The 15,486-nt window shown below is 38.7% G+C and overlaps 1 protein-coding gene across 3 annotated transcripts in view; it reads left to right on the top strand.

The window, feature by feature from the left end:
* The first annotated feature begins 310 nt into the window (after positions 1-310).
* Positions 311-15,486, top strand: part of HMGXB4 (HMG-box containing 4) — a 37,434-nt gene continuing 22,258 nt past the window's right edge. The window contains exons 1-5 of one of the 3 annotated variants that reach the window (XM_077168657.1): positions 311-398; positions 4,857-4,955; positions 5,605-5,753; positions 6,041-6,119; positions 6,906-7,861. In XM_077168657.1, the coding sequence (XP_077024772.1) occupies positions 4,925-4,955; positions 5,605-5,753; positions 6,041-6,119; positions 6,906-7,861 (1,215 nt within the window). In that variant the 5' untranslated portion in view covers positions 311-398; positions 4,857-4,924. Of the gene's footprint in view, positions 399-4,856; positions 4,956-5,604; positions 5,754-6,040; positions 6,120-6,226; positions 6,342-6,905; positions 7,862-15,486 lie in introns of those variants that run through there. The other 2 variants (XM_077168659.1, XM_077168658.1) reach the window with 2 other exon arrangements.

The following is a 15,486-nucleotide window of genomic DNA, read 5'->3' on the forward strand; positions in this document are numbered from 1 at the left end:
ATAGCAACCTGCCTCCCGCTCCAACTACCTGTGTGCCCGTGGGTCAGCCACTTATCCTTTTAATTCCTCCGAGCCTGTTTGTGAACGTACCTCACAAGTACGCAGTGAGGAGTAAAAGCTATAATGTTCACAAAACTTCTAGCCCAAGCCTCGCTAGGGAGCACAGAGCAGGTTCCCAATAAATATAAGTCGCCGAGCCTTTCCCCATCCCGTGGCTCAGCAAACTCAGCATTTCATTCGATGCGCTCGGCGCTCTTTCTCGAGCGGGTTTCCCCACCCGAGCCGGAGTCTGAGCTCTGGGATCGACTGAGGCTCCCTGTCCGCTCGCGCTTTTCTCTCCTTCTCAAGATGGCGGTGGTCGGCGGCGCAGAGGCGGGATCCGGGCGAGCCGAGTGAAGGTAGCGGCGAGCGGAGCCCCCACGAGGCCGGGCTGGGCCCCCATCCGGAGGCGGCAGCGGCCCCGCCCCGCCGTCACCCGCCACTCTGGGCCCGCGACACTGCCCAAGGGACGCCCCAGGCCCCTCGCGGCCTAGCCCAAGGGTCGAACCGGGGACTGGAGTAGCGGCCGCAGCCCGCCTCTGGGATAGGGCAGAAGCGGGCCGAAGGAGGAAGGCGGGAGGGAGCTGTTCAAACGGGGAAGGCGGGAAAGCTGCGGGACCGAGAGGGGGCGTGCAGCCGCTCCGGGGGCCTGCGGGCGAGAGCTGCCCCTCCCCCTGCTCAGGCCGTCCCCGCCCCCGGGGGCGCCTTGAGGCCGCCGGAGACGCGGGAACGCACTGGTCCGAATCGTGGGTGCAACTAGGAACCCGAATGCAGTTCCTGGGGCTGTCAAGGGGAAAGGACACCGGGTACCGGGCGGCGGGAGGACTGAGTCTTCGACTGGCAGGAGAAGCTACGAGGAGTTTTCCTCTTTTCCTCTTCACATAGCTTCGTTGTACTAGCTGTTGCTGCAAAACTACTGGGAGAATCCCAGTGGTTTTCTCGTGGGGCCCATACAAATGGTGGTCCTGGGGGGCTCTTTGTATAAATAACCTGGTATTGTGTGTCTTCTTTGCGTGCGACCCAGATAGAACGTGGTTTGTAGTGGGACCCATACAGGCCCATTATACCCCAGAGCTATCACTTGTAGATTCTCTTTATTTTATATTATACAGAAGAAAGAAACACCTATCTTCCTTTTGATGGCTGAATCGGTGGCTGAGTATAGTCCTTCATAGCGGAATAAATAATAAAAAAAACTATCGGCCAAGGCTTGTCAAAATTTATATTGCTGGTTTTATGGAAATGTGTGTTGTCAGCCAATTTGTGCGGTGGTCGTGGTTCCACTAAATTACCCTGCAGTGAGAGGATTCAATCCCCAACTCAGACTGTCGAGATCTCTGCAGCTTCCAGAGCTGGCAGGGGCTGTGAGTGCTGCATAGATAGGTCCTTGGAGAGAGGGAGTGGCAAGAATTCGGAGTTGCTGTATTCTCATACTGGAGGACACCTCAACAAATATGAGAAGACATCACCTGCTCACTCCTAGAAGTAACAAAAAAAAAAAAATCACAAACTGGCAACAGTTGGATGTGCTTCTTTTACCTGCTTTGACTGGGAGTTTGAGTTCCTGAAAGGAGGGCTGGAAGAAAAGAACACAGAACCTTGGACAAGGCACTCATCCTGGACTAGACGTGGATTTCACTTACTGCCTGCTTTATGGAACTTACTTTGTTCCCTCTTTTTCAATATCCATTTACATTCTGGATGAAGAAACCTTTTAGTGATTTCTGAGGCTTGGGTTACCTCAAAAAATTACCTTCTGAAACTTTGTGTTCAGTATCTATACTTTTAATTTTTTTAATTCAGTTTGTTAATTTTTCCCTAATTAATCTGGAATTTTTTCCCTAATTTGGTAATCTGGAAAGCCTATTTCTGAACATAACTTGTTTATCTGCAAGTGGAAGAACTGCTCTGCCTCCCTTTTTGATATCCCATAGAAAAGTTCCAAAAGACCCATTTACAATTTTATACTTCATAAGTACACATTTTTATGTCATATTTCTTACTTCCATTAACAGTGTTAGTGAACTTTTACTTTTGCTGTTATTCCTTAGTACACTGAGATAGAATTGAAAACTTATCCCTACCTCTTGAAATTGACAACATTGAATTCTGTCAAATCCAAATTTGTGAAATTCAAGAGAATGGGTTTAAATATCTGTTTTACATTCGCCAACATTTAATTTAAATGGCTCTGTTTTCTAATGTGAAAATTAAACCTAATGTTTCTCATTGTTGTTAATCCCAATAGTCTTCTCCTTATCCCTGAACTCTGATTTTATCAAGGATAATATTCTAGGCCCAAAAAGAATGTCAGAGTCATCTGATCTTATATGTGTTACCTTAACTCTGCCTTTCAAGTTCCACACTATTGCTTGAAACTCCTTTATCTGATATTATCTTTATAAGTCAGCAATCACAACTAGCCTCTGAGCTGCAATAATATCCTGATTTTTGAAAACCTAGAAATTGAGGGCCCATCACTCTCCCCAAGTTGTGATGTAGTCCATTGTGTTTAATTTTAGCTTGACAAGCTCTTAGCAGCTCCAGTTCTTTTGGGAATTGGACTTGCCTAGAGATCTCTCTCATTTTTATTTATTTATAATTTATGAAATGCTCTTCAATATTTTAAAGAAAATTTTAGCAGTAGTAAGCCCAATTCTAATGAATAACACTAATACCAGCACATGTTGAGGATTGGTCTGTGCCTCTGAAGAGTGCCTAATTTTCCATTTCCTTTCACAATTATTTGAAGTAGTCAATATGAGACCTGGAATGCCTTGCCATAGTCCAGTAAGTCAGTCTTTGTATTTTTTTTTCCATACCCTCTTCAAGGTACTTATTCCTGTTTTGAGTGTTAGAGTGCTCAATTCTGTCATGTTTTGGTGTTACCAGAGGACGGCCTGCTTATAAGTCTCAGGACCTACCTTTGCTTGCATGTAGAAGTGCATTTTATTGTTGACAGATTGATGGCCACATTTATGGTATTGAAAATTTAAGTTTTTTCCCCATTATTTCTCAAATAATTCTTTGCCAAAAACTATTTGGCATGAAAAGCATTTAACTTAAAGTCTTATGTTGTGGTATTTCTTGGCATGCTCAGCCTGTGAAGACTAACATGAGCTATATATTTTTCTAATAAACTCAATATTTTGATGCCAGTAGGAGGATGTACTATTTTTAAATGAATGGGTAGAATACTCTGTGACATTTCCTTTACTCCCTCACCCCATCCTTTTTCTTGTCAGCACCACTTGGATGGAAAGGGGAAGACAGTAGTTTATCTTTGAAAATGTTTACTACTTAATGTTAGAACATGAAAAGACTTTGTTCCATTATGTATCTTACCTTATAGCATTTTTACCTGAGACCTGGCCTTAAATCCCCTCCATTTCCTATGAAAAAGCCCTTTGATTAAGCAGTTAAAATAATCTAGTTCATTTCATTTCTTCACTTCACTCTAGCTTCTTTTACTTTACCCAAGTCCATTCTTAATTTCTTTTCTTAAAGAAGTGGAGAAATGCTTTTTTATATTTATTTTCTTAATATTACTTGTAAGTCATTCTTGATATTTTCTCCTTTTTTCAATTTACACCTATCCTTGCATCATATTTTATCTTAGAATCAGTGTCTTTTGTTTTTGTTTTTAAATGGTTTTTAAAACTCTTATGAAAGTCCCCTTGTTATCAAATTCATCCTTTCACAGAAAGTTCCTTCACTATCATCCACACCTACCTGAAGAAATTAGTAATGTCCCTTTGAAGTCTTCAAAATTTCTTAATAGTAATGACGGTAAAATGAAATTTAAATAGATGACCAATCAGATCATTTTTAAAACTTTACTTGATGGATGAGAACATTTTCAATATATTTAGTATATGAATTTGAAATTTCCTGCAAAGACTTTTCCTGCAGGACTTGTGACACTATTACCTATCTTTAAAGTATTTGAAGGACTTTACCTTACAGTCACTTTACAGCTTTATGGTCTTCAAAGTCAAAATGCACATAGAAACTTGAATGCCAAAAAAATTATAATTTTATCAAATCCAGTACAATATTTAGAACATTTAAATTGCAGTAATTCTTCTAATCAGTCAAAATCTTAATCATAAAATTTTTATCACCAGTGAACAAATGATAATTCTTAATTTCCACCTAGACAAACTAGCTTTAAGAAAGGCTATTTGATAGTGTTGAGAGCTGTTATGTGGGCAACTAATAGAAGAAGTATACCTATTTCTATAATTGCATGAATTTGAGCAAAGTCTTAACCCAACAAAATGCATATGAAAAAATTATGCTCTAAGGATCTTTAATATCCCTATTATATTACCATCGTCTCTATTTAAATTATAATACAATAAATTTTGGCATGTCACCGATTCAATTGGTAGGATTTTTTGGTCTTCCTCTCTCTATCGTAATCTGTCTTCCTCTGCATCCTTCTTTATATGTGTGTTTTGTAACCATGGTTGAACCTATACCTCTGATAACGTAATGTCCATTTTTGCTCTTCCTTAATGTTGACATTCCTATTGGCATTTCAGAAATTCTCATAATTTTGAAATTTTTTTTTAATATATATACTTCCCCAAAACTCAACTTTAATTCCTGAGTCAAATCTAATTAAGCCTAGTGTTCTTCCTGCAATTTCAACCCCAATAGATTTACAAGCAGAATGAGGAGGTGACAAGACACTCCTTTATTTCTTGCTGCCCTTCCAGTCGGCCCTTGGATCACTACGCATTTCCATCTGGAAGGTTTCTTCTCCACAGTGATTTCACATTACAGGAGGGTTTTCCTTCTTTGTTTCTCAGACTTGGTCCTGTAGACGAGAAGGAGCCTGGACACAGTGATACATTCTCAAAGGCCCTGCAGGACCACCATGGCTTATGATGACTCCGTGAAGAAAGAAGGTATGACCCCTTAATCTGAGAAGCATTCCAAAGGGGGTGTCCTCTTCAATCCTTGCAGCCCATGGACATAGAGACCAGGACTGGGCACCACAGCCTGGACTCCCAAGTGATGGTCCAGAGCGCTATTATGATACTCAGCCTCCACATCATCCCCAGGCTGGGCCCACGGAAATGAAAACCAGGAAAGGGGTTCCAACATGAGAGTCTGAAATATGAGTCTCTGTAGCTTATTGGGGTGATCCCCAGCAGCACTCTTGGTCCTTGCCAGCTCCAGTGTACAGGAGTCTGGAGATAAGAATCACATATTGGACTCCCACAGAACAACACAGCACATGAATCCTTACTCTTTTCAGCCTTACCTCTGCAAGTCCATGTCCACCTGCCAAATCACAGCTAAGAAACCTTGTCTGAGGATGCACGTTGGGCCTTTGCATACTGTGGAAGCACTGTTTCTTCAGGTTCGATTCTTGAATTTGCAGCTAGATCATCAAAAAATATTCTTGTCCCCTTGGATCTAGCCCAGTATTTCATTGGACTTATCGAAACATGATTTCAATTTGGAAATGGAGGGACCTGTATTATGTATGTGGTGATTTGGTGATTACTTGACTTTCTCATTTCCTTTCCCAAATAAACCCATGCTTTTCAGATTGCTTTGATGGTGATCATAGCTTTGAGGACATAGGACTGGCAGCTGGCCGAAGCCAACGAGAAAAGAAACGTTCTTACAAAGATTTTTTAAGGGAAGAGGAAGAAATCGCTGCTCAGGTCAGAAATTCTTCCAAGAAGAAGTTAAAGGTAAGTTTCTAGACATTTGATTAGCAAAGTTTTAAACTTTTTAAAATTATATTTCCTAACATTTGAATAAGGAAGTTTTTGTTTGTTGGTTGGTTTTGGTTTTTTGTATTTTGTTTTGGTTTTTCTTTTTTTTTGGAATAAGGAAGTTTTAGAAAGAAAAATAAAACATTTATCTGTTTTTGTTTTCTTATGTTTTACTTTGTTTTCTGAAGTTAAAAAATGGTTCCAAATTGCTTTTGCCACATCATCTTATTCAATGGACAATTAGTCTTCCTCTTTAATTCCAGGATAGTGAACTCTACTTTTTGGGGACGGACACACACAAGAAGAAGAGGAAGCACTCCTCTGATGAATACTATTATGGAGGTAAGAGTGGGAAAGGGCAGCAGGTGGGATAAACACATCACTGGTTCTTGGAGTCGGGGTAGGGGAAAGGGATCCAGATGTTGCTGACTCAGTGGCCTATTTAACAGGACAGTGGTTCTTGTTCTGAGTGCCGATAAACCAGTGTGAAGGAGGAGAGAGGTGGAGGGCTGGTATTTTGGAGGATTCAGCATAGAAGAACAGTCTTCATTTGTGATACACAAGGTACCAGGTTCCTTCTCCCCCCAATCATCCACTTATCTTGTGCCCATTGTTATCTAGTATCCCCTTTGCCATATATAGTCCCTGGGCCCTCTGGCCTGCACCTGTGGGTTAATTCTTCATCTAGTGCATATCGACTCACAAGACCAGTTTTTCATAGCTATGGTACGCATATAGCTGAGGAGACTAACCCTTTTCCACAATTGATTTGTCCCAAAATACAGAAACAAATGATATTCTTGTCTACCATCCAATTTAAAGTGTAATTGTCCTTAATCCTACAGCTATAATCCATAATTCTGGGTGTGCTTTTTTCATTATTTGTGAAGACTCAGTGAAGAGAAGCAACTTTAGTGGCAAGAACTGTCTCCAGGGTCAGAGGCAGAGTCTGTCAAGTCAAGAAACACATGGGCATCATCTGTGAATATTAGGAGTCAGTTAAAGGGTCTCCCCTCAGATCATTCCTGTTAGCTTTGCCTCGTGTTAGTTGGGTGCTTTTGGTGAGAGAGGTAACATGTTGGAAGTTGCTACTGGTAATATTCACATTACTTCCTTGACTATTTCCAGACATTTCGTCTTTGGAATCATCACAGAAGAAAAAGAAAAAGTCCAGCCCACAATCTGCTGATACAGCCATGGACCTATTGAAGGCTATCACTTCCCCACTGGCAGCAGGCTCTAAGCCCTCCAAAAAGACAGGGGAGAAATCCTCTAGTTCTTCAGGCCACTCAGAGAGTAAAAAGGAACACCACAGGAAGAAAGTAAGTGGAAGCAGTGGGGAACTATCCGTGGAGGATGGTGGCTCCCACAAATCCAAGAAAATGAAACCGCTGTATGTGAACACAGAGACACTGACCCTTCGTGAGCCTGATGGTTTAAAGATGAAACTTATTCTCTCACCAAAGGAGAAGGGAAGCGGCTCAGTTGATGAGGAATCTTTTCAGTACCCCTCTCAACAAGTGACTGTGAAAAAATCCTCTAAGAAATCAGCTCGGGATGAGCAAGGTGCTTTACTCCTAGGACATGAGTTACAGAGCTTTCTGAAAACAGCCCGGAAGAAGCACAAAGTGTCCTCAGACCCACATTCATCTCCTGGCCTTGAAGGCTGTGGGTCTGATGCCTCCCAGTTCCCAGAATCTCAGAGTGCTAACCTTGATCTTTCAGGGCTTGAACCTATTCTAGTAGAATCAGACTCATCCTCTGGTGGGGAGCTGGAGGCTGGGGAGTTAGTGATAGATGATTCTTACCGGGAAATCAAGAAGAAAAAGAAATCAAAGAAGAGTAAAAAGAAGAAGGACAAGGAGAAGCATAAAGAGAAGAGACATTCCAAGTCCAAGAGAAGTTCAGGACTTTCTACTGCAGCAGTAGGAGAGGTCACAGGGACACCTGGCCCTCCTCCTAGCATCCCATACACTGGAGCATCTGCCCCTCCCCCACCACTTCCAGGCCTCCATACAGATGCGCATAGTGAGAAGAAAAAGAAAAAAGAAGAGAAGGACAGAGAAAGAGATAGAGGAGAAAAGGTAAAATAATAATAAGTATGATGGGGATTAAAAGACTTGGGGTTAAACAGCTAAGGTGAACCAATGGGAATTTTGCAGAGTAGGAGGATCTTTTTAGAATGGTATAAAAGATAATATATTACCACTGACCAAGTCTGTCTGGGACAGAATGTAAGCAATCTTCATTAGTCATGAATTTTCTTAGTAGAGTTTTATCCCACTGTGCCAGGCAAAGGTTTAGGAATACATTGGGTAATTCTGTCTGGGACTTAGAATTCATAGAAGGGGAAAATCCCGATTTCTTTGACTCAGCAACACTTATCTGTCTGGAGACAATTGATAGATAAGAGGGTTGTTTTTGAGGTCATTTTGAAAAGTAGATTTTCAAAATTAATAGAATGGTAGTCAGTCAGGTTAATGGAATATGCTAATGGATTTCCACTAACTGGTGTTGGGTACGTTGTGGTATTCTTTTGAGTGTCAAACGTGTTCTTGCACCATTTGAGTGCTTATTATGTCAGCCTCAGTGCTGCGATAGTGCCAGGAGGTGCAAGGAGGACCAGGAGATAGTTCTTGACCTCAGGGAGTGCGCTGTCTTTTGGGGATGTAGAAATGAGAAATCAGTCACCTCAGTTTGATTTCTCACGACTTGAGGAATTTTCCAGCAGTTGTACTTTAGGATACAAAAGTACCCTTAAAAAGCAAACTTTTTTCCCTCTTATCAAAGTAGTGTATTATTTTTGTAGATATTTGGGAATTTAGAATAGTAGAAAGAAAAAAAATCATAATTTTGTCACCTGAGGAGAACCTCTCTCTTCCTTTGTATATAGTTCTGCAAAATGAAATGTCAGATAAAATATGAGAGAAAAGCAAATATATTAAAAACTTGGGAGGGCGGTACAGTGGTGGCTCGGTGGCAAGAATTCTCACCTGCGGAGCTGCAGACCCGGGTTCGATTTCCGGAGCCTGCCCATGCAAAAAAAAAAAAAACTTGGGAACAGGAATTTCATTTTAGTCTACAACTTAGGTGCAAGTTATTGTCCCCATTGCAGAGTGCCTTTTAAGAAAGTGACTATATCAAAGGAGGAAACCAGATGATACCTTGAGCCAAGAATCAATGCAAACACAAAGAACTGGGTATTCAAATACTGGGTCAGTTTTTATTCACTTACTTATTTGAACATTGCTTCACCGAATCCATAGTGTACATTCTCTGTTAGATTTTGTGTTTGTCATAGGAATTTCCATTCTAGTAATATATGATAATACTATAAACTAATCTTACAGTGCTGAAGTTGAGAGAGTATTGTGATCATTTTCAACCAGGCCTTGAAGAAGAGAAAGAATTTCAGTGGAAGGCATGGAGGCAGAGAGATGTTTAGGGAAACTAATTACTGTGAAATAACTGAACTGTAGTCCTGTATTTCTAACTGCCTGATACACATTTCTGTTTGTCTGCCTTGAGTACTTCAAATCAGTGTGTCACTAATTGAGCTTGTCCTTCAGGCCCCCAAACCTGCATGTCCTCCTGTATTCCAACTGCCCTCCCAGTCAAAGTCAAAGCCACCTGCAATCATTTTTCTCAACATTTCATTATGAATATTTTCAAACTAAAAGGATTGAAAGAATTGTACAGTGGAACACCATATATTTTCCCCTGAGATTCTACAAGTAATATTTTGTCATACTTGCTTTATCGTGTCTATCCCTCTATCATCAGTCCATCTTTTTAAATGTAATTCAAAGTAAGTTGCATGTGTCATACACTTCACCCCTAAACTCTTCAGCTCTCATATCATTTACATGAGTTCAATGTTTGTTTTTAGGTTTTTGGCTATGTTTCGTTTTCATGATGGAATGTACAGATCTTAAGTACACCATTTGATGAGTTTTGATAAATGCATACACCTGTATGACCCAAACTGCTGTCAAGATATAGACATTACTGTCACAATAATGCTGTACAAGCACTCTCATACCCCTTCCCAGTCCGTTCCCACCCCCAAAGCCCACAAATGTGCAGATTTTTTTCCAACCTCATGGATTACTTTTACATTTCCCTCTTCCCTGGTTGCCTCCCAACTATTTGCACTCAAGTATTAAGCCTGATATTCTTCCTCAATGGGCAGTAACATGTTGAAAGTTGTTACCTATGATGTTCACATTATGGTAACTTTTTTTTCCTCTGTAACTTGTAAGCCTGTATCTCCTCATTACCACTGCTATTCTCTTGGGCCTCATCACTCTCTTACTTAATGAAACAAAAGGCCTCCTTTCTGTTACTTACCTCATGCAGTTAATCTTACACATTGATGGCAGTCTGGTCTTCAAGTATCACTTTGATGATTATAGTCCTCTTTTTGCCACCTCCAGTGGATCCTTACTGCCCTTATGTTAGGCTGCAAGCTCCCAAAGGACCATAATCTTACCTTTCTTGCTCTCAACTCTATCTCTATTGCTTAGCCCAGTTTGGCCTCTTGAAAATACTTGTTGAATGAGTAAATGTCAAAGTCCAGAGCCTTGGCCAAACATTATTACCCATGATTTAGCCCTAAACCTCTCTTTTCAGCTCTACTTTTTATTAGTCTGCTTTACATATAATGTAAATTACCAAACTTATTTCCCATACATTCTTACTTCCATTACTTTGCTCATTTTTTGCAGTGACTTTCTCCTCACATTGAAGCTCTGACTTCCCTTCAAGACATAATCAAATGGCATCTCTTCTAAAACTTCTCCCAAGTCTGAAGTAACTTCAGAACCCCATAACACCTTGCTGTCTCTCTTTTTGTACTTATTTTCTTCCTTATAGTGCAATTATCTTTGTACATATCCCATTTGCCCTATTAAAGGCTGTGCTCTTTAAGTGTAGTGATTGTTTTAGTCACCTTAATACTATTAATTATTATAATTATACTATTAATGCATTCAATTCCACAGTGTCCTTGGTAATCATTTGTAAGTATTTGGCAGAGGAATGAGGGTGAGTGAAAACGGTAATGAAAAGGCAGACTGGGATCAAATTGTAGAGAATCTTAAGTGCCAAGATAAGGGATTTAGCAGTGGACACTTTGGGTTTTGAGTGCAGGGATTACATATGATCTACCTCATAGTTTAAGAATTAAATTATAGAGCTGTTCAAAGTGGATTGTACCTTGGAGAGGCTTATGACAGACCACCTAGGAGGTTGTGATATTCCAGAAGATCAATAATAAAAACTTGATAGAAATAAAGTTGAGGAGATTCCAGAAAGACCGAAGGAAAAATTGATAAGGTCTGGCAACTGGACTTGGATCTGAAAGGCAGAAATAGGAATGTATAAAGGGTAACCCTTAAAGTTTTGAACCTGGATACTTAAGAAGATAAAATTATAGTTTCCTCAAGAGTTGGGACTTACTCATCTATAATTCCCTCTTATGGCTAGCAATTGCTAGTGCAAAATTAATTTTAGTTTATAGCAAAACCATATTAGGAATCAATATTTATAGCAAAACCATATTAGGAATCAACATTTAATCATAGCTATCTAAAATAAAAATTGAAGTAGTCATGCTCTAAATCTAATCATTTATTTTTCCAACAAATATGTGTTAAGCACATATTATGCTTTTAAACCTTACGTATGTTTAAAAATTTCCTATGGAGTTTAAAAAGATAAGTATCTTTGCCTGGGCCCTGTTCTCTGAGGTTCTGATTCTTTAGGTCTGAGGTGAGGCCCATGCATCTGGTTTTTTTGGTTTTGGTTTTGGTTTTTTATTATTTTAAAAACTCCGCAGGTGAATCTGATGCACATCCAAGGCTAAGAAGCACTGATAGCAAAACAGAGTAAGTAATAGAACCGTTCTAATTTCTACTGGGTAGTTCACAGCCAAAAAAGCTATATTCTTTTCTAGGTGCCACACTTTCAGAAGGATAGTTCCCAACTGTGGCATCCAGAGGCTAAAGAAACTAGAAAGGTAATAGAATTTTAAAATTTGTCACACAAGGAACATAACACAAAATATCACAGTAGAGATTGTTTCACTTTTAACAGTTGCTTCCTCATAAATTCATATAAATGACTTTAAGTTACCTGCTCAGTGCCCTTTTGGCAACTCTGATGATTTTAATATGGGGTTCTAAATAGTTCTACTTAATTTCCTCCCTAACCATGAATTGTTTTTGTTTGTTTGTTCCAAAGATAAAGGTTGCAAATTTAAACTTCAGTTGTTAATTTCTAAAGTAATTATTTTGTGTTCAGAGAATGTGAGCTGAAATATTTCTCTTTGTTGGCAGATATTGCTGAGATTTCCGTTATGGCCTAGAATGTACTCAATTTTTTCATCTCTTAATTAGGCTTCAGATGTACTGTTCAAGTGTTCTACAATCTTCCTCACTTTTTGTCTGCTTAATCTATATATTTTCAGAGAAATATATTAAAATCTCCCACTGTGAAATGAACTTGACAATTTTTCCTTTTCTGACAGTTTAGCTTTGTATGCTATGAGTCTGTGTTAGGTACATAAAAGTTCATGATACTTCTCTTTTGGTAAAAGTTCATAGGTACAAAATTTCTTTATTGCTATTAACACATTTTGCTTTAAATTATATTTTGTTTGGTTTTATTCTTGCCATACCAGTTTTTTTTATTTAGATTTGCCAGTATATATTTTTCTAACCTATCATCTTCAATCTTTCTGTGTCATTTTGTTTTAAATATGTCTCTGGTAGGTAGCAAATAACTGGATTATCTGTGTGTATTGCATCTTGTCAGTTAGCTTACCTTTCATTACGTCAATTTAATCTGTTGTTGTTTGCTATTTGTTGTCATTTGTTGTTTGCTATTGCCATGATTTAGCATTGCTTCTTTCTTCTTTTCTCCCCTACTGTTTGTATAGTTTTCTTTTTTATCCCTTTTCCCCTGCTGTTTGAAATCCATACAATCTACTTCTACTTTTTTTTCATGATTACTCTTAAATTTTTTGTTTGTTTTGTTTTTGTTTTTAAATTTTTTATTAGAGAAGTTGTGTTTACAAAACAATCATGCATAAAATACAGGATTTCCTTATACCACCCCGTCACCAATACATGCATTGGTGTAGAAAATTTGTAACCATTGATGATAACACTTTCTTGTAATTCTGTTTTTTTAACATTAGTTACATTTGTTACAATTGATTAAATATTACTAAAGTAGTACTATAACTGTTGTCCATAGTTTACATAGGGGTATTTTTCCCCATATTTCAACCTATTTTTTTTCATGTATGTCTTTATTTTATTACTCATCTACCCATACACGGGATAAAGGGAGTATCTGTCACAGGTTTTTACAATCTCATGGTCACATGATAAAAGCTACATAGTTATATAATCATTATCAAAAACAAGGCTACTAGATTACAGTTCAACAATTTCAGGTATTTCTTTCTGCCTATTCTAATACACTAGACTAAAAAGAACTATCTAAATAATGAGTCAGTAGTCATAATTTGTTAAATCCTAATTTCTCAGTTATACCTCTTCCCTGTCATTTGAGCATTCTCTCGATCTTCAGGGATCTTTGGACAATGACCATTTAGCTTCTTCTTGCTGGAAAGGGGTGTCAGCCTTATGGAGTAGAGGAACTGAAATTGGTTGATGTTCTTGGAGAGACTGGTACCTGTGGATTTCAGGGCTTATCTGGTATAGGAACAATCTGGAGGACTTACATTTCTGAAAAAATAAACTTACTAAGTAAAACATTTATAGAGTCTTAGAGAAAGACCAGGATATTGTTTAGGGTTTTCAGGGATACTTTTGGTTGAAGCTTGAATACTATGGCAGTTTGAGGCATGCATAACCTCCGGAATGGCTTCACAACTCTGTGTGGTATCTCTTAGCCACTGAAACTTTATATTGTTTCATTTCTTTTCCCCCTTTTGGTCAAGAAGGTATTCTTAATCCCACAAAGCCAGGGCCAGGCTCATCCCTGAGAGTAATGTCTTACATTACCTGGGAGACTTACACCCTGGGAGTAATGTCTCACGTAGTGGGGGAGTATACTGTTGTTTTTTAATAAATGACACAGTGCTGTCCTAAAACACATGAACATTTCCACCCTGTCTCTGACATCTTGAGGTTACAGCAGTGAGGGGTGTGACTTCTCAATCACTGGAGAGGAACCTGTCCCAGTGCAAGGTGTAGTTGGCTGGAGCTCAGGCCTGGCCCTGGTGACGCTCTTCACTTGCTCCACAGTTCCCATATCTCTGTGCTCCAGCCCATCCTGCCCCACTGCTGGCTTAAAAACACAAGGAGATTGAGGGTGTGTGTATCCGGGTATTACTCTTAAATTTTTAACATGGAGCATCGTATATAACAAAGTCTGAAGTCAATCTGCCTTTCCACTCTCCATCCTGGACAATATAACGACTTTAGATTACCGTATCCGGTTTTACTACCTTCCTTCCCCATCTTCCACTTATTTTTATTATATATTTTAGTTCTACTTTGTGTTTAATTCCACCTCAAAATATTTTCAAAATTTTGATACACAGATTTACCAACATATCTACTATCTTTTTTGTTGTTGTTCATAGTGTAGCCCACTTCATCCTTCTGGATTCATGTTCTTTCTTGTTGGACAAGTTTCTTTCAGGAAGGGTCTGTGAATAATAAGCTCTTTCCATGTTCTTAAAATGTCCTTATTTCCCCCCATGAAGGCATTACAGAAAAGGAAAAAAAGTTTTAAGTTGACAGTTATTTCTGTGGGCACTTTGAAGATTTTATGCCAGTGACTGACATTTATCACTGCTGACGAGAAATTCACTATCAGTTTAATTCCCTTCTCATGTGTGTTTGCATGTATGTAAGTTGGTAGTAGTTCAGACTATATCTTTATTTTCTTTGGTTTCACTGCAGTTTGTACAGATGTGGAATGTGTTTTTATTTGTGTTGCATGAGGCTGTCTTCCTTCATCCTGGACACTCAAGTTGTCTTTTACAATTGTTAGTTTTTTGTTTTTGTTTTCAAGTAAGTCCTTTTCTCTCATTCCCTTTGTTCTCTCTCTTACTAGCAATTTGGCCTTCTCATTTGGTCCTTTCTGTCTTCTAATTTGCTGTCTAATTCTGTTCGGTTTTATATAGACAATTGAAATGAATTTTTTATTTTAATGACCATGTGTTTATTTTTATTTTTCAAGTGTTTTTAACTTTGTCCAGCTATTGTCCACTGGTTTTATTATTACCTTGTCTATTTGAACATTTTAAGCATATTTATTTATTTTTATTTTTATTTATTTATTATTTTTTTTGCATGGGCAGACACCGGAAATTGAATAAACATTTATTTTAAAGTCATTTTTTGTTTTGATTCAGTATTTCTAGTTTTTGAAGTACAAGTTCTTCTGTTTGTTGCTTTTGTTGACACTTCCTCATAATATTTCCTTTTAGTGTAATTTATAATTAAAAATTTATAATTTTTAATTATAAATCACACTTCAGCAAAGGTTGTTTACTCTGGATGTCCTCTTAGTGCCCAGCATTATGGGAGTTCTCTACAAAATGGTTTTAGGTTTGCCTCTATCACGAACCATATGGATTTTTTTTACATTTCTGACCTGTTTTTATGTCAGTTTCCTGGTTTAAGATCACCTTACCACCTCAGCTAAGGTGAATGTGAATTAGACC

The sequence above is a fragment of the Tamandua tetradactyla genome, chromosome 7, assembly GCF_023851605.1.
Source record: "Tamandua tetradactyla isolate mTamTet1 chromosome 7, mTamTet1.pri, whole genome shotgun sequence".
Lineage (NCBI taxonomy): Eukaryota > Metazoa > Chordata > Mammalia > Pilosa > Myrmecophagidae > Tamandua > Tamandua tetradactyla.